General features: G+C 50.5%; 1 protein-coding gene across 1 annotated transcript; it reads left to right on the top strand.

The window, feature by feature from the left end:
* Nucleotides 1-2,636: 2,636 nt before the first annotated feature.
* COQ8B (coenzyme Q8B) lies at nt 2,637-13,371 on the top strand. Its single transcript, XM_077318494.1, has 14 exons — nt 2,637-2,891; nt 4,866-5,174; nt 6,081-6,147; nt 7,224-7,301; nt 8,198-8,320; nt 8,739-8,824; nt 9,265-9,405; nt 9,518-9,599; nt 9,993-10,086; nt 10,977-11,118; nt 11,315-11,422; nt 11,537-11,602; nt 11,750-11,836; nt 12,079-13,371. The coding sequence occupies exons 1-14, from the start codon at nt 2,802-2,804 to the stop codon at nt 12,379-12,381; spliced, it is 1,776 nt and encodes a 591-aa protein (XP_077174609.1). The 5' UTR covers nt 2,637-2,801; the 3' UTR covers nt 12,382-13,371.
* The last annotated feature ends 9,860 nt before the right edge of the window (nt 13,372-23,231 follow it).

Genomic DNA, 23,231 nt, shown 5'->3' with positions numbered 1-23,231 from the left:
AGAATGGCAGAATAGTCCTTTTGCCAAGATGAACTTGAGCCAAGCTGAGCCTCAGAATCTGTTTACTGTGCTGGGGGATGCAGAGGAAGAGGGGGCTCCTTCCTTACAGCTGTCATGCCCACATTGCAGGGCATGGTCCCTTGAAAGGGGCTTCCAACTGAGGATGTTTGGCAAAGGAGTGCAGAGGGGCTTGACGCTGCTCTGGCCTTCAGTCAGGTCTTGCCCCAGGGGCACACATGTCTCACACGCAGGAAGTGTTGCACTGGCCCTGAGCATCCAGCTGTTGCACAGCTCCCCAGGGACAGAATGTTCTCCTTCCTGCATCTAGAACCAATTCAAAGTTCCCTCTGAATATGATGAAGAGTTGTTTTTTATACCCCACTTTTCACTATCCTAAGGAGTCTCAAAGTGACTGACAATTGCCTTGCCTTCTACTCCACAGAACAGACGCCCTGTGGAGGTGAGAGAACTCTGAGAAACTGCTCCATGAGAACAGCACTATGACTAGCCCAAGATCACCCAGTTGGCTGCATGTGGAGGAGCAGGGAATTAAACCCGGTTCTCCAAATTAGAAGCCGCTGCTCTTAATCACAATGCCATGCTGGCAAGGAGGGATAGGACCCAGGTGTCTGGGAGGCTCCCGGCTGCCCTGCCTGAAAGAGAGAGCCTTGAGAGATGGGGTCGCCTCTCCTCCAGGGAACAATCACTGGACAAGTGAGACAAGGTTTTGCTCAAAGCCTGAGGAGCTGCAACTGGGTCACACATGTCAAATAGTGCTTTCACTGTGCTTTTGCAGCTGGATTTTCCTGTGCGAGACAGGAGAATCTACTTCTGAACTACACTGAAAGCACACAATCCAACATGTGTGGAATGTAGCTGGGTCTCTTCCAGAGGCACTGCTCTGCACTCCCAAGCCCCCCGGGGCCTCATCCTGTCTTTGACTGCATCCCCCACCCAGCTCCTGGGCTGCCTGTGATCCGGAAGGGCATAGCCTTCTGCACTCTTCCTGGGAGGGCTTCTCAGCAGCACCCACAACCACCCTAAGGGCCCTGCCATGAGGGCCCTTGTTTCTTTACTCACTTTAGAAGCCTCCCTCCCTCCCTCCCCATAGGAACCCAACACAGCTTCCCTTGCTCTGTTCTGATATTTAATCCTTACAACTCTCCTAAGAGGTAGGCTGGGAAGGGCTCACCCAGGGTACTTCCAGGAGCCATGTGCAGGGATTATAACCCAGGACTCCAGCCCCCTCAGTAGGCTGACCATATTTCCACAATATAAAAAGGGGACATTGGGATGGCAAAAACGGGATGGGGACTAAAGTAAGATGATAAAAAATGATGATATTGAGCTCACCTGTCTTCCTCACAGCTGTCATGCCCACATTGCAGGGCAGAACCCATCCAAATATATTTCTCCAAGAAGTGATCTTATGCATCAAAGGTTGGTCTTTCAACACCCGATCATAAAACTGATCACGCTCGACACAATTGTGTCCCTGACTAGCCCAGCCCGCCTTGTCTCAAAGGCTTAATCTAGATAATGGCAATTACCTTCAAAGCCATATGTGGTCAGGGCCTAGTGTACCTGAGGGAACGCCTCCCTGCCTATGCCCCCAAAAGAGCTTTATGCTCCGCCGCCACCAACCGGCTACTGGTCCCTGGCCCAAAAGTTCGCTTGGCCTCGACCAGGGCCAGAGCATTCTCTGTCCTGGCCCCCTCCTGGTGGAATGAGCTCCCAGAGATCAGGGCCCTGACGAGACTAAAACAGGGGGGCCACGGGGCCTGCAAAAGGGAGCTCTTCCACCAGGCATTTGGCTGAGGCCAGGCCAACCAACCAACATCTGCAGGGCCCCTCCCCCTCCCCCCAGAAAACCACTCCTGGACCTGTTCGAGTTTATGTTATGATACAAAGTTATGTTATACTGTCACCCGATTTATCAATTAATAATATTAATATTATATGTATGGTTTCATGTATAGTTTCAGTTATATTTAAACCGCTCTGAGCCTTCGGGGAGGGCGGTATAAAAATATGAATTAAAAAAATGAATAGATGGCAAAACAAACACTAACGCTGCAGCAAGTAGTAAAGGTAAAGGTACCCCCTGTGCAAGCACCGAGTCACATCTGACCCTTGGGGTGACGCCCTCCAGCGTTTTCATTACAGACTCAATACGGGGTGGTTTGCCAGTGCCTTCCCCAGTCATTACCGTTTACCCCCCAGCAAGCAAGCTGGGTCCTCATTTTACCGACCTCGGAAGGATGGAAGGCTGAGTCAACCTTGAGCCGGCTGCTGGGCAGCAAGTAGACAGATACCATTTATTAAAAGGCGGACAAAACAGGTTTTATTTGAACGAGGGGGCGGCCTGGAAATGTGGAAGAAAGGTCCCATCAGCCCGCCCCCCGCTTGGGCTCAGCCCCTCCTCCGTCTTTCTTCCCTGCCTGGGCGCAATTCGCGCGCAACTCCGCGCTACCAAAAAGCCGCGCGCAGGCTGGGCGCCAGGAACGAATGGGAGGCTGCGCACGCATTGTGGGCGGTGCTTCTGCGGTCGCCCGCGACCTGATTGGCTATCCCTCCCGGAGCACTGCCTCGGATTGGGCGACGCGTGCGCTCATCTGGTGGGCGCAGCCGGAAGTGGCTGCCCGGCATGGAGGGTCGGACCGTGATGGGGCTCGCGCGCCAATTTCTCTTCTGCTTCCGGCTAGGGTGACCCTTGACCTCCCCGCCGTGAGGGGACCGAGGCGTCCCGGCTTTGGGGGGCTGTGACCTCTGACCTTCAGACACCCTCCCCACCCTCTAGGATGCGGTGGGAGGCGAGGGCGTGGCTCGGGGTGGGCGGCCCCTGGTGGGGGGCGGGAAGGCCTCGTGGCCCCCCCCGCTGCGGCAGGAGGGTGAGTAGTGGCGTCGGGGAGGGGATGCCAACCTACAGGGGGCGTCTGGAGGCCTCCCGGAATGGTCCCAGGCCAGCAGGAAGACTGATTGATCGACAAATGATCGATAAATTGATTGATAGGCAGGCAGATTTACAGACAGATGTGGGCAGCTGTGGTGGCCGGAAGCTGCAGAGCAAAGTCTGCAACTGGACCAGCGGACCCCGTTCAGACCAACAAAATGCCACTCTGGGTGGGGGATTTCACGGTCATCCGAAGAAGTTTGTTCCTTTGCCATAGTCTTTGAGCAGCATGAGCCATTTGGCATTCTGTATACCTATTTAACTCAGTTCAGCAATACCTGCTTATTTCAAGAGCAGGTAGTCATTTGCAGAAAGAGTTTAGGCCAAAATGCAATTGCTGTTTTTTTAGACAGACAATCAGATAAATATCCCAATTCGTCACTGCTTGGCCAACCCCTTTTTCAGTAAGTTATTTTTTTTACAGACTGTGAAGCGGAATTCTGTTACAGCTTTTTGTCTTCTAGCAGGGATCTGATCTGAAGGCTCTCACATGTTGCTGAGTGTTTTCAATGCCTAAGTGTGTGTGGGGGGGTTAAACTGTGGCTCTCCATGTCCTGGCAGAGGGTTGTGGGAATAGTAGGCCATGGAAATTGGGATAGCTACAGTTAGGCCATCCCCAGTCTAAAGGGACCAACATATCGGCAGCACATATACTAAATTGTACCTGAGGAAGCGTGCCTGCACACAAAAGCTTATTCCTTGAGTAAAACTATGTTGGTGTTAAAGGTGCCCCTGCACTCAGACTTTGTTCTGCTGACATAATCCCTCCTGGAGGGAATAGCTGCATTGGCAGTGGAGGGGAGACTGTGGCATTATTCCTTGCTGAGGTCCTGCCCTTCCCAGGTGCCATTTCCTAATCTCCAGGGGGAGAGGGCTTCAGCATATTCTGATGTTGGTCTGTGCGCCCCGCTCCCCTAAGCATGACTTGGAAAGTTTCACGGGGCTGTTTGCCTTTCAATTGATTAACCAATTGAAGACCTGGGCTGTGTGGCCACTGCCAGAGAAGAATGCAAGAGGAGCGCCTGTGCAGGAGAGACTCTTCACTGCACACATGAGAACAAAATCAGGCGCAGACATAAAATGCTGACACTCAGCCTTGGTGACTAAAAGCAGCCTGGAAGTTGAAATCGTTGTCGGGCTGCATTGTCTGTTCTCTAAGAGCAGCACAGAAAGACTACCCATTGTCTCCCATAACCAGTGGGGAAACTGAGGGCGATTGGCCAAGGGCTGGTTGGGTGACAGGAGTCAGGGTCTCCTTGAGTTCCAAACCCTGTCCTTCCTTCCCTGACGCATGCTGGCTGTCCAGAATAATGTGCAGTTAAGAGACCGTGCACTTCAAGGATGCAGGCATGAGCAGCTGCTGGTCTAATGCTTCAGGTTGTGTTGCATAAAGGGAAGATGATGTTCTGTGGTAAACAATGGGGAAAAGGATTTTCTGGTTTGCTGCTGCTTTAAAAGATGTTATACAATGCAGAAGCCAAGTTCTTTGAGTCACTTTGTTTTCCATTGATGGGGGAGGGAAATCCCTTACACCAATAGACTTGGTTTCCCCAAGCTGAAAAGGAGCTGAACAGAAAAGGCTTTTCCATTGGTTGCTTTCCCCCTTCGCCTTGTTTGCCACCACCTTCTTGATATGGAAGAGAACTCTTTCTTTCCTGTGGTGCTGACCCTTCTCCTCTGGGACCCCCTGTTCTTAGATGTTATTTACTAAATTTATATCCTGCCTTTCTTTGGAAACAACTAACTCTCCCAAAGTGTTTGTTAGTCCTAATATTCGCAGACATCTTGATGGTTTGTAGATGGCTGCTGGACGAGAGCCTCTTGGCTCCCAAAAAAATCTGCTAGAGATAGGGTCGATATTCAGGCTACACACCATACTAATGAAGGTCTGTTGGTTCTCCTTTTCCTGCAGAGCATCACGGTGCCAGGATGTCTCCCGAGAGAGAAGGGGAATGTGCTTTTCCGAGGAATATCTCCACAGCAGGGATCAAATGCTTGCCAAACTATAAGTCCTTCTGGGTGGACGTGGTGTCGTTCAGGAGCCTGGCCAGTTTCTATTTTCAGAGGGGGGTCCCGGACTTTGAGGGACCCCAGGTTTGGCTGTCTCCGGTCGATTTATCAGTCTGCATCGTTCTGGGGCCTCACAGTGGAAGACATCCAGAAAGCAAGAGCATCTCGGCCAAAAACCGACCAGGAGACCCAGGGTAAAGCAAGGCAGAAGGTAAGAGCTGCTCGGTGCAGGAGAGAAGTTGCTTCTGGAGCCACTGTTGTCCTGCCATGCATGCTGGGCTCTTGGAGGAGGAATTGGTGTCTTTTGAATGGGCAACTTGGGGCCAGCAATGCTGCAGTGTCACTAAGGACACTGCTGCTTAATGGTGTCATGGAGAGCCAGGGTGAGAAAAATGGTAGCTTAGAATCTCTCCTTCCTTGCCTAAGCACATCAGAATGGCCTGGATGGCACAGCCAAGGAGTTGTCAATCCCAACATTAGAGAGTGCTACGTTAGCAGTCCAGAGCCCCGCTCAGTACCAAAACCCCAAGCCTGTGCATTCCCAATAGACGGCAGCTTCCAGCGTAGGAAAGGCATCAGGTGTCCACAATAGATTCCTTTGCGGAAACACCGTTTCTTTCGGAAGGGCCCCAGTTTGTTTCCACTGTTAGGGAGTGAGAGCACCAGTCTGGTGCAGTGGCTGAGAGAGTCAGGTGAGTATTTAGGAGACCTGGAAGCTCCCCAGGGTACCTTGGGTCCGTCAGTCACGTTCTATCAGCTGAGCTACTTCACAGAATCATTGTTGAGAGAATTAAGCAGAGGAGATGGGAATAATGTCCACTGCTCTGGCTCTCCTTTGGGGAGAAAGGCCGGATGTAATTAAGGTGACGTTCAGCCCAAATCTCTTCTGCAGACCAAGCCTGTTGCATCCAGCCTTTGTTCTCTTGCGTGGGGCAAGGGGGGGGGTCCTTCAGGGGTTTGCAAAGCACGGCTCTGTCTCCATCAAGAAGTCCATTTATTCCCAGCATCCTGTTTCCACTCACAGGCAAGCCCTGAAGAGCCAGGCTCCACAGTAGACTTGGCCCCAGCCTCTAGGGTCTATGCAATTTGCCTCTCTGATTTCTGCTTTGTCCTGCAGCTTAGCGAGAGAGCTCAGGAGAGGAAAGTGCCGGTTACGCGAGTGGGACGGCTTGCCAACTTTGGGGGTAAGAGAAATGGCCAGAGCAAGTTGCAGCACCCATTTGGCTTACAGACGTAGAAGCAGACTTAAATTAGCAGGTATTCATCAGTGGGCTACAGGGGCAGAGAGTCCACCCTCCAGAGGATCCGTTTTCTCCAAGGGGACTGATGTCTGTAGTATAGAAATGAACTGTGATTCTGGGGGATCCCCAGGCTCTACCTGGAAGGTGGTACAAAGAAGGGTGTTTACCCTTGCAAGATGCTTTGTCTTGCCTTCAGCTCTAGTAGAGGGTTGTTACAAGAATATTCCCCTCACACTGAGACAATGTTTCTGTGGGAGTGGCCAAATTGACACAAGAGAGCATATATTGTTCCATTGTCCTGCTTTTACAGACATTCGTAGGATCGATCCACTCCTTAAAAAGTTTCCAGTACACCAGGATGTGGATCAAACAAAGAAGCTGCTAAGTGATGAGTTCCCCCAAGTCACAACTCAGCTGGCTAAGTTCGGTGCCACTGCCATAAAAATCTGATGCTCCAAACTAACATGGTTTTAAATTGTATTTTACAATTTGTTTTAAATTGTGTTATATTGAATGACCATATTCTTTTGGTCTTTTATATATTGACTTTGTGTAACTTGGTCTGAACGACTGTAATAAAATTTGACTGACTGGCCTGGAGGCTGGCATGCCTAGGCTGGCTATGGGAGGGGCCTGGGCTCTGATTGATGCCAGAGACACAGCCTGGAGTGGGAGACCAACCAGCAGAGGGCAGCCTGAGGACTAGCTGATGGCAGTTAGATGGCCCTGTAGATCCATTGGTCTTCTACTGTAAATGGAAGGAATTAACCCCTCATACAAAACCTCAGGAATTGTCCCTTGGGGAGGGCTAAGAACTTGCTACCAGGAACTCCTGGCCAGCACACAAAAAGACCTTTCTGAGAGTTCTGTCTGAGTTCCTGTGGAATGGCTGAAGTTAGTAGAGCCAGAAGCATCAGTGGGTTGCGGAGAGTCGGCTGGTCCTCTGTCATGGGGTGGCTGCACCTTGTTTGCTAGGCCTGCTTCTTTGGCCTCCCAATTCACAAATCCTTTCCTTCCAGGTTTGGCCGTGGGTCTGGGCCTGGGGGCCTTGGCCGAAGTGGCGAGGAACTCCCTCAATGGAGAGCCAAAGGCCAAGAGTAAGGAGCAGGGTGGGGAGAGGTTGCTCAGATTCTGGATGTCTTCATACATGCACAATAACGCCATTTCAGTCCCCCTCAGCAACCATCTTTCGCGTGGATTTTGCTAATTGGCACTGTCAAACTCAGTGGCCAAGGCCCTTGAGAGAGTGTTATTAGCGTGTGTCTTGAAGTGCCCACAATTTCAGCTGCTGACTTGAATGAAGGTCAGGACTGTGGGGAGAGAAGGGTGTGTTTCCAACGTCTACTGTTCTGCTTGGCTTGCCAAAGGAACTGGGGGATAGGGGGATTTGGCAAGCCAGAGGAACGTCTGCTCTGCTCTCCCTTTGGGGCCTTTGTGGTTTTAGGTCTGCTTTCCACTTTCTAGCCTAAACTGGTGAATAACATTAACAACATAAGCACAATTCTATGCAAAATAGAAAGAAACCTGCCTTTAAAAATGAAACCGCCATTTAAAAAGACCCCCTTCCCCAAAGTCCTTATAAGGGCGTGGGAAGTTCTCCTTCATTGGAAGTTTTTAAGCAGAGGCTAGAGTCATCTGACAGAAATGCTAATTTTATTAAATGAGGCAAATTGTGAGTGGGTGGGCAGGAAGGGATGTGCCAGGGTTTGTCTCCTGTGGCCCTTCCTTGCAGGCCCAGGAAATTGCTGACCGCCACTGTGGGGTGGGAGGTGAATTTCCTCCAGGCAAGGCTGGATTCGGGAGATTTTTGGTGGGGGGGGGATTACTTGGGCATGAAGTGGGGGTCACTGTGGGTGGGCAAGTAGTTGTAAGTTCCTGCATTGTGCAGGAGGTTGGAGTAGATGTCCCTGGGGTCCCTTCCAACTCTATGATTCTAAGTAGGGCCTGTTGTTGGGAGACAAAACTTGATTCCTCCACCCCACCTCCCCCAAAGACAGAGAAGCACTGCTGGACTCCAACCCCTTCCTGTCTGAGGCCAATGCTGAGCGGATTGTTGACACTCTTTGCAAGATGCGTGGAGCAGCCCTCAAGATTGGCCAGATGCTCAGCATTCAAGGTAGGGGTGGGTTCTTGGGATCTCTCCCCCAATCCCACAGCCACAGGGGCTACCAGTTGGGCAGTGGAGCCGTCCATCCCCGGGGCCTCAGGGAGTTGTGGATCTGAAGGGGCTGTTGCTCAAGGGGCCAAAGTGCAGCTAACAGGTGGAGCCTAGGCGCTGTTTTTGCTCTGTGTCCACCAGCAGCACCCCACCATAGACCCTGGGGGTCTCAGCTCAGAGTGGGGGCTGAAGCCCCTCTCTGCTGCAAGATGCTGGGATCTGAAAGCTGGCCCCTGAGGAGGCTGGGCTCTTAAAGGAGACAAACCATGTGTTCCCCATCAGCCTTACGAATTTACTTCCCTGAATCTGTGCCCCCCTCCCCCACAGGATCCTGTTGGGTGTAGGCTTTACCTTCAGCTGGCCCCTCTCCCCACAGACAACAGCTTCCTGAACCCCAAGCTGCAGCAGATTTTTGAGCGCGTCCGCCAGAGTGCCGACTTCATGCCCCCTGCCCAGATGAAGGTAAGCGAAGTGCTTTCAAGCAGAGAGGAAAGAGGGGATGGCACAGAGTCCTTGGCTGTGCCAGCCCCTCTTTGCCAGGCTGGGCTGGTTAGAGAGGGGGGGCAGAAATGAATGAGGGGCAAAGTCAAGAAGGACTCGAAGCTCCCCTGCCTCTCCTTTGGCTTCTGTTTCAATCTTCACAAATGTGCAGGCTGCTTTTGTCCTGGCAGTCCTGCAGTGAACTCTGTCAGCATTCGAACCCAGGTCCTGCTGGTCCTGAAGAGATGTGCCAGATGCTTTCCTGTGGCTTTCTTCTGTATGGGTCAAGTGGGAGAAAGAAGAGGAGGCCAAGCCTGGTGTTCTCATGGGCTGGAGAATGTTTGCTGGGCTGTTCCACCCCTGTGCTTTGCTTCCCTGCATCCTGGGCAGATAACTGGTCTCCTTTGTTTCTGATCTCGCAGGGCGTCCTGGTGGAAGAGCTGGGCAGCCACTGGCAGGAGAAAATGGCCTTCTTTGAGGAGACACCCTTTGCTGCAGCCTCCATTGGGCAGGTGCACCGGGGAGTGCTGAGGGACGGCAGAGAAGTGGCTCTGAAGATCCAGGTAGAGCGGCAGGGGGCAGGGTGGTGGGCTTCGCTGTTGCAGGAGAGGGGGGAAGTCTGGGTCTGGCCAGGCCCCGCCCCCCCAGGCTGTCCGTGTCCTCCTTCCCCTGCAGTACCCTGGCATTGCTCAGAGCATCCAGAGTGACCTGGACAACTTCCTCTCCGTGCTCAAGATGAGCATGATGCTGCCAGAAGGTGATCAGGGTTGATGGGGGGGGGGGCCCTGGAATAGCTGACCCAGTGCTCTCAGAGCTGGGGCTCTGGGCAAGGCAGTGGGAGTGGGGCAAGAAGCCCTCCTGCTCTGGGGCCAATGAATCTGCAGTGTGCCCTGGAGGCTGAGTGCTTGGGAAAGACATGGGAAGCAGCCGAGGGGTAGAGGCTCCGGGGTCCCAGGAGGCAGGTGGAAGGGGGACACTGTAAGGCTCAAAGAGACCAGGAACAGGATTTGGGGGTGGATGGATGTTCCTGTGAGAAGGCCCGCAGAAGGGGGGGTCTGGCGCCTGGTGCCTTCTCGGCAGTCTGGTGTGCGCTCCTGCAAGGGGGTGAAGGTGGGACTGCGCTTACTTGGCCTCGTTCTCCTGCCCTCAGGCCTCTTTGCAGACAAGACCCTGCAAGTGCTGCAGAAGGAGCTGGGCTGGGAATGCGACTACCTGCGGGAAGCCAACTGCGCCAGGAAGTTCAGGTACTGAGGAGGGTGCTCCTGAGTCTTCCCACTCCACTGTTGTGTACATGACCAAACTTCCCCCAGGCTTCATTCTTCCCGGAGAAGCTCTTTTGCTCTGAGGAGCTCTGGGTCCCTTGTGTTCCCCCCCAAAACAACAACAACAACAACACGGTTGCAAGAAAGCGCCTAGAGTTACTCCTAAGACCCTCCGCTCACGAGAGATACACCCAGCCACATCAAGCCTCCGTCAACCCCTGGTTCAGGGGCAGGAACAAACTCTGCTTGGTCTCCCCCTGGGACTGGGGTAGAGGAAGCTGCCAGAGTGCTGGAGTGTCTGCCTGTGGAGGAGGAGGAGGAGGAGGAGGAGGAGGAGGAGGAGGAGTTGGTTCTTATATGCCGCTTTTCTCTACCCAAAGGAGTCTCAAAGCGGCTTACAGTTGCCTTCTAACCACTACACCAAACTGGCTCCCCTAGGTGTAGTGCACCTCCTGGGTTCTGCTGAATACCTTTCACCTCCAATGAGAATATTGGACATCTTAACCTTTGGTGCTGGCTCCAGCCATCCTCCAAATCCGAGTGTCTTGTTGAGGCCGGGTAGCAGAGTCCAGCGCAACCTCTGCCTGTCTCAGATGTGCAGCTAAAGATAAACCTCCCAAGGAGAGGGAGTCCCCCTCCCCGCCCCGTTGGCCTTCCCACGTGTCTTCAGAAATCACCAATGCCATGATTTTTGCTAGTAGGCTTCCCTTCTCATCCCCTCTGCTCTAGGGGTTTTCCAGGGTAAGGCTGCCCCTTGGTCATGTGCCCAGAGAGTTGCACCTGCCTTTTTCAGGGCGGGCTTCTCTGGCAGCAGCAGCAGCAGCAGAACAAGCAGGCCTTCCTCTGTCCCCTTCCCTCCTCCTCCTCCTCAGGCAGCTCCTGGAGGGAGACCCGTTCTTTGAGGTGCCAGAAGTGGTCAACGAGCTGTCCACACAGAGGGTGCTGTCCATGGAGCTGGTGGGTGGCGTCCCAATGGACCAGTGCCAGACCTTGGCTCAGGAGACCCGCAACGAGGTGAGAGGTGGACTGCGACCCTTCACGAGCTTGTGGAGCAGCATGTTCTGCCAGTGGCATTTGTGGAAAGTTCTTCCAGTAGCTGATTAGTCAGCACCCTGCATTCAGGGACAGGAAGGCTCCCCCTCCCGGAGGATGGGGGGGGCCTGTCCATCATGCTACGGGCTGCTGCGGGCTGACTTTGGCTTCTCCCCAGATCTGCTCCCACATCCTCCGTCTCTGCCTGCGTGAGCTGTTTGAATTCCGCTTCATGCAAACCGATCCAAACTGGTCCAATTTCTTCTACGACACCACGAAGCACAAGGTGCGGCTTACTTGAGAGTCCTGCCTTGGTGTTGGGGTGGTGGGTTTGGGTGGCCATGCAGCTCCAGGCATTTTGGCCTCTTTCACCAACCTGTCTGCTGCTGCTGCTTTTCAGGTAACGCTGCTGGACTTTGGGGCCAGCCGAGGATTCAGCAAGGAGTTTACTGACCACTACATTCAGGTAAGAGATGTGCTTGGGGACCTGAGAGACCTTGCTGGCTGGAAGCCAGGCCCCTCTTGTCCTTCATGGGCCACTGGAGGGGTCTCCACTCCCTGAGCTGTGGTGGGATTTGTCTCACAAACAAGCCGTTTCCCCCTGCCTGGCCAGGTGGTGAGGGCAGCTGCTGATGGCGACCGAGCCAAAGTGCTTCAGAAGTCCAAAGACCTAAAGTTCATGACGGGGTTTGAGACCAAGGTGAGAACCTCTCAGCCTGCCTGATTGGAAGCCAGCTGTGGGGGCCTGCCGAGGGTGGTGGGTGGGTTGGGCAAATGGCATCCTGTGTGTATTATCTGTGGCTGAGCCCTGGTGTTGACCATGGGAACAGGATCTGGATTGGGCCAATGGCAGCCCCAGTTGTGGGATGGAGTCAGGGAGAGCCAGGCTCCAAGTGGGTTGAGTTGAAGAGCCTTACTCCAATTTCCCGCCACTCCCTTCAGGCGTTTGAGGAGGCACACGTCAACGCGGTGATGATCCTGGGTGAGGCCTTTTCTGCGGCGGGCCCCTTCGACTTCCGCACCCAGAGCACAACCCGCTGCATCCAGGAGCTCATCCCCACCATGCTGAAGCACCGCCTGTGCTCCCCGCCAGAGGAGAGCTACTCGCTGCACCGCAAGATGGCTGGCTCCTTCCTTGTCTGTGCCCGCCTGGGAGCCGTCATCCCCTGCCGCGAGATGTTCGAGGGTGCCTACGCCCAGTACACTGCGCAGGGGAACGAGACGGAGTTGGCGGAGGAAAACTAAGGCGAGGGCATGACAGGGCCCCGGAGACTTCGACGCTAGGATCCACCCTTGCTGACGTTCAGTTGCACTGCGGCCTAAATGGAGTGCCCCCACCATTCACAGTGCAGGTCTGCTTGGTGGCTGCCGTTGCCTCCCAAAGGATGGGCATTGTTTCAGTGTGCTTTGCCATCTCTGGCTGGGCTGGTTGGTACCAGCTGAGCTGCAAACATCCAGTTCCTTCCAAGAAGCACCCCAGCTTCTTGTCAGTGGGGGCTACGGGAGGGCTAGGTCTTCTTTGCCACCCCCTGCAGGCCGGGGCCTCTGGTGCACCTTCTGCCTCTTACTGCGCAGAAATGGGTGCTACTGGACAGGGGGGAACCCTCCGGGGCCAGGTTGCTGAACTGCTGGGCTAGACCAGCCTTCCCAGGCCCTCTGAGGCTGCCCTGTGCCCGCTTGACCTGCTGGAAAGGACAGAAAGGGGCTTTGCGAAGGGCTTAGCAAGGCATTCCAGAGGCCAATTGGCAGCAGCAATTGAAGAGTGACAAGTGGAAGCCCGAATGGACTGGTTGGGGGCTGCTGGGAGGTATTCTCAGTCCAAACCCCCCCTTCCCTCACACCTGGCTCTGGAGCGTCTAACTCCCCCCTGCCCCAGCTCCTGTTGCCTCCTCTCCTCCTTGTAACCCCTGGCTTTGGGCATTAACCCAGATTGGCTGAGAACCAGAACCAAGCCCTGAGGCTGGTGACAGAAGAAAAGGGCTGAGGTTTTGGTCTGCCCTTCCCCAGCCTCTGCAGAAAGAGCAGGTCGCCTGTTCCAGCAGCACTGGGGATATCTATACTGCAGTTGATTTTGCCAATGGGGCTGGTTGTGGGAGACCGGGGGGGGGGGGAGTCAGTTGCAGTTTGAAGTGTTTCCAGGCAGGGGCAGGATTTTATCTCCTGGGTTTGTGACCCCACTTCATCCCAGATGCAGAAAAGTGTCTGAATCAGCCATATTAAAGTTTTGCCAGCTTCTGTGGAAGTGTGTCTTTTTCTGCTCAGCTGCTCTTCAGAGTTAGGGTATTTGATGGCCTGGATTTTAAGTGCTCGTGGTGTATTTGCTCGGGCAGTGCTAATGTTCAGCCATCAGGCCTTTTGCAGCAAAAGCAAAAGTGTTCAATAATTCAGCTCCTGAGATGGATCCAGAAACCAGGGAAAGAAAAGTGAGTTTCAGGAATGTCTAAAGTAAACTCAAAAGAAAAAGAACAGATTTAAAAACACTTGATCCCTTGGCAGCAAGTCCGCCTATTCCTTTTTCTGCCGGCTGTAAGCAATAAGTGTTTTCATTCCTTGGCTCTGGTAAGAAAAAATTCTTAGTTTCAGCCCTTCAGAAGGACCTATTGCATGCCTATTTGCCAGCAAAGCTCTTCCAAGAGTGAGTGGCCCACAGCAGGGTCCTCTGCTGCCTGCACTCTGGGTGGGAGAAGATTTGTGGCAGAAGAACCAGCAAGGCGCTGCCTCCCCCTTTCCCTGCTTCCAGCGGGATCCCAGGCAAGGAAACATCCCCCCCTCTTACTGTAGCCTACAATCCTCTTCTCCTTGGCCACACCTGAGACTTTGCCCTGGCCCCTGCTGCCTGCCTACCTGTCTTCCGCAGGACCATCCTGCCTACACCTGAGAACCAAGGAAGGGGCTGTTAGCATTCTTTGGGGCCCCATCGCCCTGGGCCCTGCTTCTGAGCAATCCTGGACCAGCTGGTGCCCCCTTCCCCCCCTGTATGGACCTTGGCTGACTGTTCAGAGGCCACCGGAGTTTGCCGTTCCTTAGTGGTGTCTGTGAACTGGCAGGTGACTTGTTGGTTGTTTTCTTTAGGAAATAGATGGATAGGCTGCTAGCTCCAGGGTTCACTTCAGAGCTCATCCCAATGATTATATTGTACCATTAATTCATTGTTCTTCCTCTATATATTTCTGAAACAGCCTAGGGGGCGGGACGTGTCCAGCAGTCAAAGTTGGAATAGTCCAACATTCTTCATTTAGGTAGGAAAAATCATGCATCACTATAGGATGGGCGAGAGTTGTCTTGGCAGTAGTATGTGTGAAAAAGGATCTGGGGGTCTTCGTAGACCAGGCAGTGAACATGAGTCAGCAATATGGCTCAGTTGCTCAAAAAGCAAAAGGGATTTGGGGCTGTATTAAAAGAAGTAGAGTGTCCAGATCATGTGCGTAATGTTACCGCTTTACTCTACTCTGGTAAGACCTCACTTGGAGTACAATGTTCAGTTTTGGACACCACAACTGAAGAAAGATTTAGAGAAACTGGAGTGTGTCCAGAGGAGGACTACGAAGATGGTGAGGGGTGTGAAGACCAAGTCGTATGAGGAAAATTTGATGGAGCTTGGTCTGTTTAGCCTACAGAGAAGGCAACTAAGAAGTGATATGATGACCGTCTTCAAATACTTGAAGGTCTATCATTGAGAAGATTGAGCAGTTGTTTTCTGTTGCCCCAGAAGGTTGGACCAGAACCAATGGGATGAAATTAGTTCAAAAGAATTTTTGGCTAAACATCCAGAAGAAGTTCCTAACAGCAGTTCTGCAGAACAGGCTTCCTCGGGATGTTTTTAAGCAGAGTCTAGATAATCATCTGACAGAAATTCTGAGTTTATGAACATAGGCAGATGGTGAGTGGGTGGGCGGGAAGGGATGTGCCGGTGTTTGTCATTTGTGGTCCTTCCTTGCTTACCCAGGGAATTGCTAATCGCCACTGTGGGATGGGAGGTGAATTTCCTCCATGCCAGGCTGGATTCTGGAGATTTTTTTGATGGGGGATCACTTGGGAATGAAATTGGGGTCACTGTGGGTGGGCAGGTAGTTGTGAGTTCCTGCATTGTCCAGGTGTCAGACGTTGCAAGGACTCACAACAAGCTTCTTTGAATAGAAAGCATTTATTGAAAAGTACTTCATACACCTAGACTAGAGAAGTCAAATCTGCCTGAGGACAGATTTGCTTCTCCTTATCAATACAGTTCTCCCGCCCAAAACTTGAAAGTTCCCAAGGGAGGGGAGGAAGGAAGAGGAGACAGGTACCATTAAAAACAGTGTTACTTTCACATGTCCTTGGCTGTCTCCAGGCCCAGATAAGATGTTATGGTTACAAGATGCAGGCCCAGCCAGAGGACTTCAAAAGAAAGAACATTCACAGCTTTCAGAGATAATAGCTACATCAACATAGTTTCGATTTCAAGCAAGCATGCATAATATATGGGCCTGGGGCCCCCAGGCACAAAGCTACAAAGATCAATCTAACTGTCATGGAGAAACTCAGGCTAATTTATGACAGGGTTTTCTAACAATCCTGACACCAGGGGGCTGGACTAGATCAGGGGTAGTCAACCTGTGGTCCTCCAGATATTCATGGACTACAATTCCCACTGGCAGGGGCTCATGGGAATTGTAGACCATGGACATCTGGGGGACCACAGGTTGACTACCCCTGGACTTGATGACCCTGGAGGTCCCTTCCAACTCTATGATTCCAAGATTCTAGGAGGCCAGGGTGCAGTTACCATCCAATGGCCACAACAGCACTCCTCCAACCCGGTTACATGAATCGGATGCTGCTGCTGCTGGAGTGGTTGATACATATTCTATTAGTGTACGCAACCAATGCTGCTTTTTGTTTAATGTAAATTGATGTTTTATAGGAATTGTACTGGCTTATATCCAAACCTCTAAAGATTCGGGTGCAGTTATAGTCTTCAAGTTGGGCTTTCCAATACTGATAAAGGGGTAAGGTCCCCAGTCAGCTGACTGACGGGGTGGGCATTTCTCCAGTGCTGAGATTCAAGTCTTTTTGCAGTCCTGAGGGCTTGGAGAGTTCATTTTGCTGACTGTTGGTTAGCCTCCAGTGTTTAGGAGTACATACACTTCCCACAAAATCAATGAACAACCTAATACACAATTGATATGAATAATAACTTCCTCCAGAAAGGAAAACTGAATGACTGGATGGGCCCAACACAAATGTTTATGGCACAGGTTGTGCGCATTGAGAATCCCCGCCAATGGATACTTGCCTAAGTCGTCGCTATATCCTAAACAACATTTTTTAATTTTATAAGTCACTATAAGTCACTACTTGAGGTCCACTGAGAGAGCAGGTATCAATTTTAAGGCCGCCTCCCACTGCTTTGGCCCAAGCTGGTGGTCTTGCTGCTCCTTCCATTCATACCGGAGAGCTTGCGTATGGTATGTATTAATCGGCATTAAATATTTACCAACAAATCCTGTAGGTTTTATGCATCAAGTCAATTAGAGTTTCCAGGTAGGAATGGGGGCTCTGAGACACTTGAGGCTCCTGTGGAAGTTCCATTGTCAATACTGTTGGTCAACAGGCTGGTGAGTGTTCTAGACCACCGCTAGTGAGAAAATGCCGACCCTCCTTGTTCCTGACCCTAGCTACAAGCTCCCTGTGAGGTGTTTGGGCAAGCCAGGACTAATGATCTGGTGCAAGGATGAGGGGGAATGCTCATTCTCCCCTCCCCTCCCAGCTGAACATTTGTGACCATTTACTGTTCTGTTAACTGACAATGATTTACGGGTTTCAAGGGAACATGGGCATTAATGAGGCCTGCTCTCTGCTGCTGCTCACCCACCTCTGAAGCCAGAGACCCAGACCAGCCACATCCCCTCTTGCTTGCTGATGCTCACTGGTTCATTCACAAGGAAGAAGAAGAGCTGTTTTTTTATATCCTGCTTTTCACTAACCAAAGGAGTTCTAAAGCGGCTTATCAGCATCTTTCCCTTCCTCTGCCTGGAATAGGCACCCTGTGAAGTAGGTGAGATTGAGAGAGCTCTGAGAAAACTGCTATGCAAGAACAGCACTGAGGTCACCAAGGTAGCTCCCTGTGGAGGAGGAACAGGGAATAAAACCCAGTTCTCCAGATTAGAGACTGCTGCTCTTAACCATGACACCCAGCTGGAGAGGAGACCAGAGGCATCAAGAGCAGGCAGCCAGAGCTGGGGACTCAGTTGCTCATTCCACACCTGAGACTCACAGCCCTTGAGTTCCCAGGAGAGCGTTTTTGAGGCACTTTGTCAGCGCAAGTGTTATGGATGGTTTTATCTTTTTATGTAACCCACCACGGGCTGGCTTGCCGAGAAGAGCAGGGAATAAATTAGATAGACAGACAGACAGAAGAAGAGTTGGCTCTTATATGCCGCTTCTCTCTCTCCGAAGGAGGCTTACGATCGCCTTCCCTTTCCTCTCCCCACAAAAGACACCCTGTGAGGTGGATGAGGGTGAGAGAACCCTGATATCACTGCTTGGTCAGAACAGTTTTATCAGTGCTGTGGCGAACCCAAGGTCACCCAGCTGGCTGCATGTGGGGGAGTGCAAAATCGAACCCGGCCTGCCAGATTAGAAGTCCGCACTCGTAACCACTACACCAAACTGGCTCTGACAGACAGACAGGGTTGCCAACTCCAGGCCAGGAAGTACCTGGAACTTTGGGAGTTGGAGGAGAGCTGGGTTTGAGGAGGGAAGAGACTCCTGGGTGGGGGTAGAATGCCATTGTGTTCTCTTACTAAATCAGCCATTTTCTCCAGGGAAACTGATCTCTGTTGCCTGGAGACCAGAGATCTCTAGCTGGCACCTGGAGGCTGGCATCCCCATACATCTACAGGCCTACATCACCATCAGCCAGCCCAAGGCCAAGGAGAAGCCCCAGCAGTCATCGGGATCAGGTTGACCAGAGAGGCTTCTCTGGGCAGCTCCTAATCACTGGATAATCAGGGACAGACCTGCCCAGGAAAGCAGAGAGGAGTTAATGTAGTTATGAATAAGAGATGAGCACATCTCCATGATTTCAGCTGGCACTAATGGCCACCAAGTGGCAATCAATACAGGCAGGGTTCCATTTGGAAGGCACTCACCCACTGCAGTTCAAGGGACCAGGCCGGACGAGAGCCCACTCCGGCTTCAGTGCTCAGAGTTTGCCTTCACCCCCCTGAAGCAGAAGCCTGGCTAGAACTTTGCACTGTCTCAGGGGTCATTAGGCAAGAGAACAAAACGGCTGATATTGCAATTAGGCCCCTGTATAGATCTGTAGTGCGCCTCATTTGGGTCTGTAGTGCGCACAGTTCTGGTCCCTGTGCCTTCAAAAAGACATAGTAGAGATAGAAAATGTGCAGGGAGGAGGCAACCAAGAGGATGAGGGTGGTTGGATCCCCTTCCCTCAGAGGAAAGGCTGGAAAAATCTGGGACTTTTCAATTTCATAAAGAGAAGGTTAAGAAGGTTAACAACGTTGTTGTTGTAATTGTCAGCCATTTAGTCGTTTCTGACTCTTTGCGATCCCAGCTCATAATTCTCTTTCAATGGCTGTTGCTATGCATTGTTATATGATTTTGAGCAGGATCTTACTAGCAAGAGAAATGAGGGCTATTGTACGGTAATTTGAATAGTTTTGAGTCACCCTTTTTTGGTAGTGGGATGAACACAGATCATCTCCACTCCTCTGGCCAGTTATTAGTTTCCAAGATTTCCTGGTATAACACTGTAATGGTTTTGACAGGTACACATCCCAGCAGTTCCACGGCTATGATGTAAATGGCTGGGCCTTGTTGTTTGGCAATGGACTCAAGGCTCATTCGACTTCCTCCTCAAGAATGACTGGCTCAAGTTCTATTTTTTTTCCTCTTTCTTTTTGAAGAGAGGGAACTGCTGTTCCGCATGCATACAGTTCTACGTATTTCTGCCACCTGTTCATGATGCTTTGTTGGTCAGTCAGTTCCTTTCCTTGTTTATCATTGATAAAGCTTTTGAGAGCAGCAAATGGCTTTTGGAACCTTTTTACTTAAGCAAAAGCATTTCTGGTGAATTTGGGCTGCACAAACAAGAAGAGAAGAGGCCTTACAGGAAGCCAAGATGTAACGCTTCGAGCGATAAAGCAAGTGAGGAAGAGACCATCCAACACTTTCTCTTCAAATGCAACACTTCCAAGGAAGTATGGAAGAAAGTGGGAAACATCCTTCACTGTCCAGAAATGGAACATCAAGACGGAGAGACAGTCATTTCTGGAATAAAGCCACCAAGCCAAGACCAAGGGACAACAAGGCATGTGCAAGGAAAAGAAAGAAAAGAACAGCACCTTGCTAAAATCAGTTATTCTGAGGAAACACAAGAAAAGGGAACAACAAGTCAGAGCAGACCAACAATGAGTTAAAATGAATTCAAACGAATTTTCGTCTCAACATCCAGAAGAAATTACTGACAGTTAGAGTGGTTCCTCAGTGGAACAGGCTTCTCGGGGAGGTGGTGGGTTCTCCTTCTCTGGAAGTTTTTAAGCAGAAGCTAGCTGGTCATCTGATATGAGCCTCTTGTGGCGCAGAGTGGTAAGGCAGCCCTGAAAGCTTTGCCCATGAGGCTGGGAGTTCAATCCCAGCAGCCAGCTAAAGGTTGACTCAGCCTTCCATCCTTCCGAGGTCGGTAAAATGAGTACTCAGCTTGCTGGGGGGTAAACGGTAATGACTGGGGAAGGCACTGGCAAACCACCCCGTATTGAGTCTGCCATGAAAACGCTGGAGGGCGTCACCCCAAGGGTCAGACATGACTTGGTGCTTGCACAGGGGATACCTTTACCTTTACCTTTTTAGATGGTCATCTGACAGAAATGCTGATTTTATGAACTTAGGCAATTGTGAGTGGGTGGGCAGGTAGTTGTGAGTTCTTGCATTGTGCAGGAGGTTCGACTAGATGACCCTGGAGGTCACTTCCAACACTATGATTCTATTATTCTAACAGACTAGGAAAAGGGCTAGGAGAGTGCCATGAACTAACGCACGTATCATAAATTTGGTGGTAGTGTTGCACCTTGCGATTCTTAGGTTTCAACAAATGAAAGGCATGAAAACAGGAAGAGCAGGCTGGACAGTGAGGAACATGAAGCATTGGTTGAAAAGCATGTCTGCATACAACAAAGAACGAAAACCGGTACACGTTTGGTGCAGATGGTGGCTGCAGCTGGAGGGTTGTGAAATGCTGGTAACATGAGGTGGGGGAAAGTATGTATAAATTACTGACTGGGTGAAAGGGGGATTGTAAATAGCATTAAAGATCGTTTCTGTGTAAAAATGTACTTTGGAGTACTGTTTGTGGTAAATGTACATTTGAATCTTGTAATTTATAATTTTTGAAACTGGTAATATTTAATTTTATAGTTTTATAAGTCCTTACCAACAAGCATCTCCATTGCCAACAGCCTTCACGCAAATTGGGGCCTCGATTTGTGTGTCCTTTCACAGTCTCTTGTAAATTAAGTTGCCTTGGAACTTCCTCTGCCTTACAAAATGTCCATCCCATGTTTAATTGTAGCATGCTGCGCTGTGTTCCTGAACTAGACAAATGGCACTCCAATTCCAGTTTACATGGATGAACACACACACTATGAAGTCAATCAGATCTTGGACTCCAGAGTTTACCGGGGCAAACTCCAGTACCTTGTGGACTGGAAGGAGTTTTCCACGGGGGATTGGGAGTGGGTGGAAGCTGCCCACGTTCAGGCACCCAAGCTAGTCCGTAACTTTCACTCAGCCTATCCCTTGAAGCCCTCCCCAAATTTCATTGCTGTGGAGGGCTGATTTTGGAGCAGCAAAATGTCAGGATGATATTTTCCTGCCATGATTTGTATAGTTTATTTAGCTTGCTAGCCAGGTTGGGATCTGTAGTTTATCTAATCTGTTTGCCATGTTTTATTGCCTTGATGTTCTTCTAAAAAGGATTCTTTAGTTATATTTCAAGTAAGAAAAAGAATAGGGACACCATATGACCACCGTGAGGACAAGAAAGTGAAATTATAATAGATGATGAGGAGAGGGCAATTTCCTATTTCTCCTATTTCTCCTCAGTCTTCTCTTGTGAGGGAGATAGTGCTCAGTGTGGAAAAACCGTAACACAACATAGGGGACGGGAATGGTGGCCTAGGATCATTGTTGGAGCAGTCCACAAACACCTAGTTATTTTAAATGAAACAAAGTCTTCTGGGCCAGATGAACTGCATCCAAGGATACTAAAAGAACTTGCAGATGTAATCTCTGAACCTCTGTCCATTATTTTTGACATTTCTTGGAGAACAGGTGAGGTGCCAGATGACTAGAGGCGGGCAAATGTCCTCATCTTCAAGAAGGGGAAAGGAGGATCTGGGTAACTATCAACCCGCCAACCTTGATATGTTTTGACAGCAAGGACTGAACTGTACAATTGTTGACTGCAGAAGATAACTGGCATATGTTGTCCCCATCTTGATAGGCTCGGAAGGTGATGGTACCACTTTACTTGGCTCTGGTTCGGCCTCACTTGGAGTCCTGTGTTCAGTTTTGGGCAGCCCGGTTGAAGAGGGAGGTAGACAAACTGGAGCGTGTCCAGAGGAGGGCAACAAAGATGATGAGGGGTTTGGAGACCAAGACGTATGAAAAAAGGTTGGGGGAGCTTGGTCTGTTTAGCCTGGAGAGGAGATGACTGAGAGGGAATCTGATAACCATATTCAAGTATTTAAAAGGCTGCCATATAGAGGATGGAGCAGAATTGTTCTCTCTTGCCCCAGAGGGACAGACCAGAACAAATGGGATGAAATTAATTCAAAAGAAATTCCATCTAAACATCCGGAAGAAGTTCCTGACAGTTAGAGCAGTTTCTCAGTGGAACAGGCTTCCTCGGGAGGTGGTGGGTTCTCCATCTTTGGACATTTTTAAACAGAGGCTAAATAGCCATCTGACGGAGAGGTTGATTCTGTGAAGGCAAAGGGGTGGCAGGTTACAGTAGATGAGCGATTTGGATGTGAGTGTCCTGCATAGTGCAGGGGGTTGGACTAGATGACCCATGAGGTCCTTCCAACTCTATGATTCTATGATTCTATGAACTGTATTTTATTTGGTTCCTATGTAGTCCATTTGGTGATACCCAAAGGTATAGGTGACGTTTATGCTGTTTGAACCAAGTGTTCATTATATGAAACCAATTTTCATGACAGAAACTAAAACAGTTCTGCAGGGCCTGCAAAAGGGCACTCTTCCTCCAGGCATTTGGTTGAGACAAGTGAACCAGCAACAACTACAGGGCCCCTGCTCCCTCCCTCCCTCCCTCCCTCCCAGAAATCCACTCATGCGTCCTGCTCTGGCCCTGTTTGCATTGTTATACTCTGTTACCTCTGTTATAGTTTTAATGTTACTGTTATTGTTGTTATGAAAAACAAAGTTCCATGTATTGTTTTCTACGTTTTATGTAAACTGCCCTGAACCTCCGGGGAGAGAGGTATATAAATACAATTAATTATTAATAAATAGACTTGGTCCAGATGATCACCTGCGTTATTCCTTTTTCCAAGTCTGAAGTTGCCAGTAATGTCTCTCTCTGCTTGTGGGCGAACTTTTGCATCAAAGTCACCCATTATGTAAATGACATCCTCCTTGGGTACAAGACATCCTGTCTTGAATGGCGGTACAGAAGCCTTCAATTTCTACCTCTGTTGCATCTGTTATCAGAGTGTACACTGTGATATTTACTGGCTTGGCACAAATTCAAATTTTCATGATTCCACCATTGACCGCTCCTTCTTATGGAGTTGTGTTTTGAATAGTAGATGAAAGAAACCATCATCTGTCCAATGCTGAATGGCTGAGAGAGCCCTAATATTACTGCTCAGTCAGAACAGCTTTACCAGTGCTGTGGTGAGCCCAAAGTCACCTAGCTGGCTGCATGTGGAAGAGGAGAAGTGGGGAATTATATCCAGCTTGCCAGATTAGAGGTCAGCACTCCTAACCACTACACCAAGCTGGTCATACACAATGAAGCGCCATGTTCAGTTTGTGCATTTTTGGATATTTGGGGACCCGCCTCTCTT

The sequence above is a fragment of the Paroedura picta genome, unplaced genomic scaffold, assembly GCF_049243985.1.
Source record: "Paroedura picta isolate Pp20150507F unplaced genomic scaffold, Ppicta_v3.0 Ppicta_v3_sca21, whole genome shotgun sequence".
Classification (NCBI taxonomy): Eukaryota; Metazoa; Chordata; class Lepidosauria; order Squamata; family Gekkonidae; genus Paroedura; species Paroedura picta.
The sequence above is the reverse complement of the archived record's forward strand: the minus strand, read 5'-3'. Positions and strand labels throughout refer to the sequence as shown.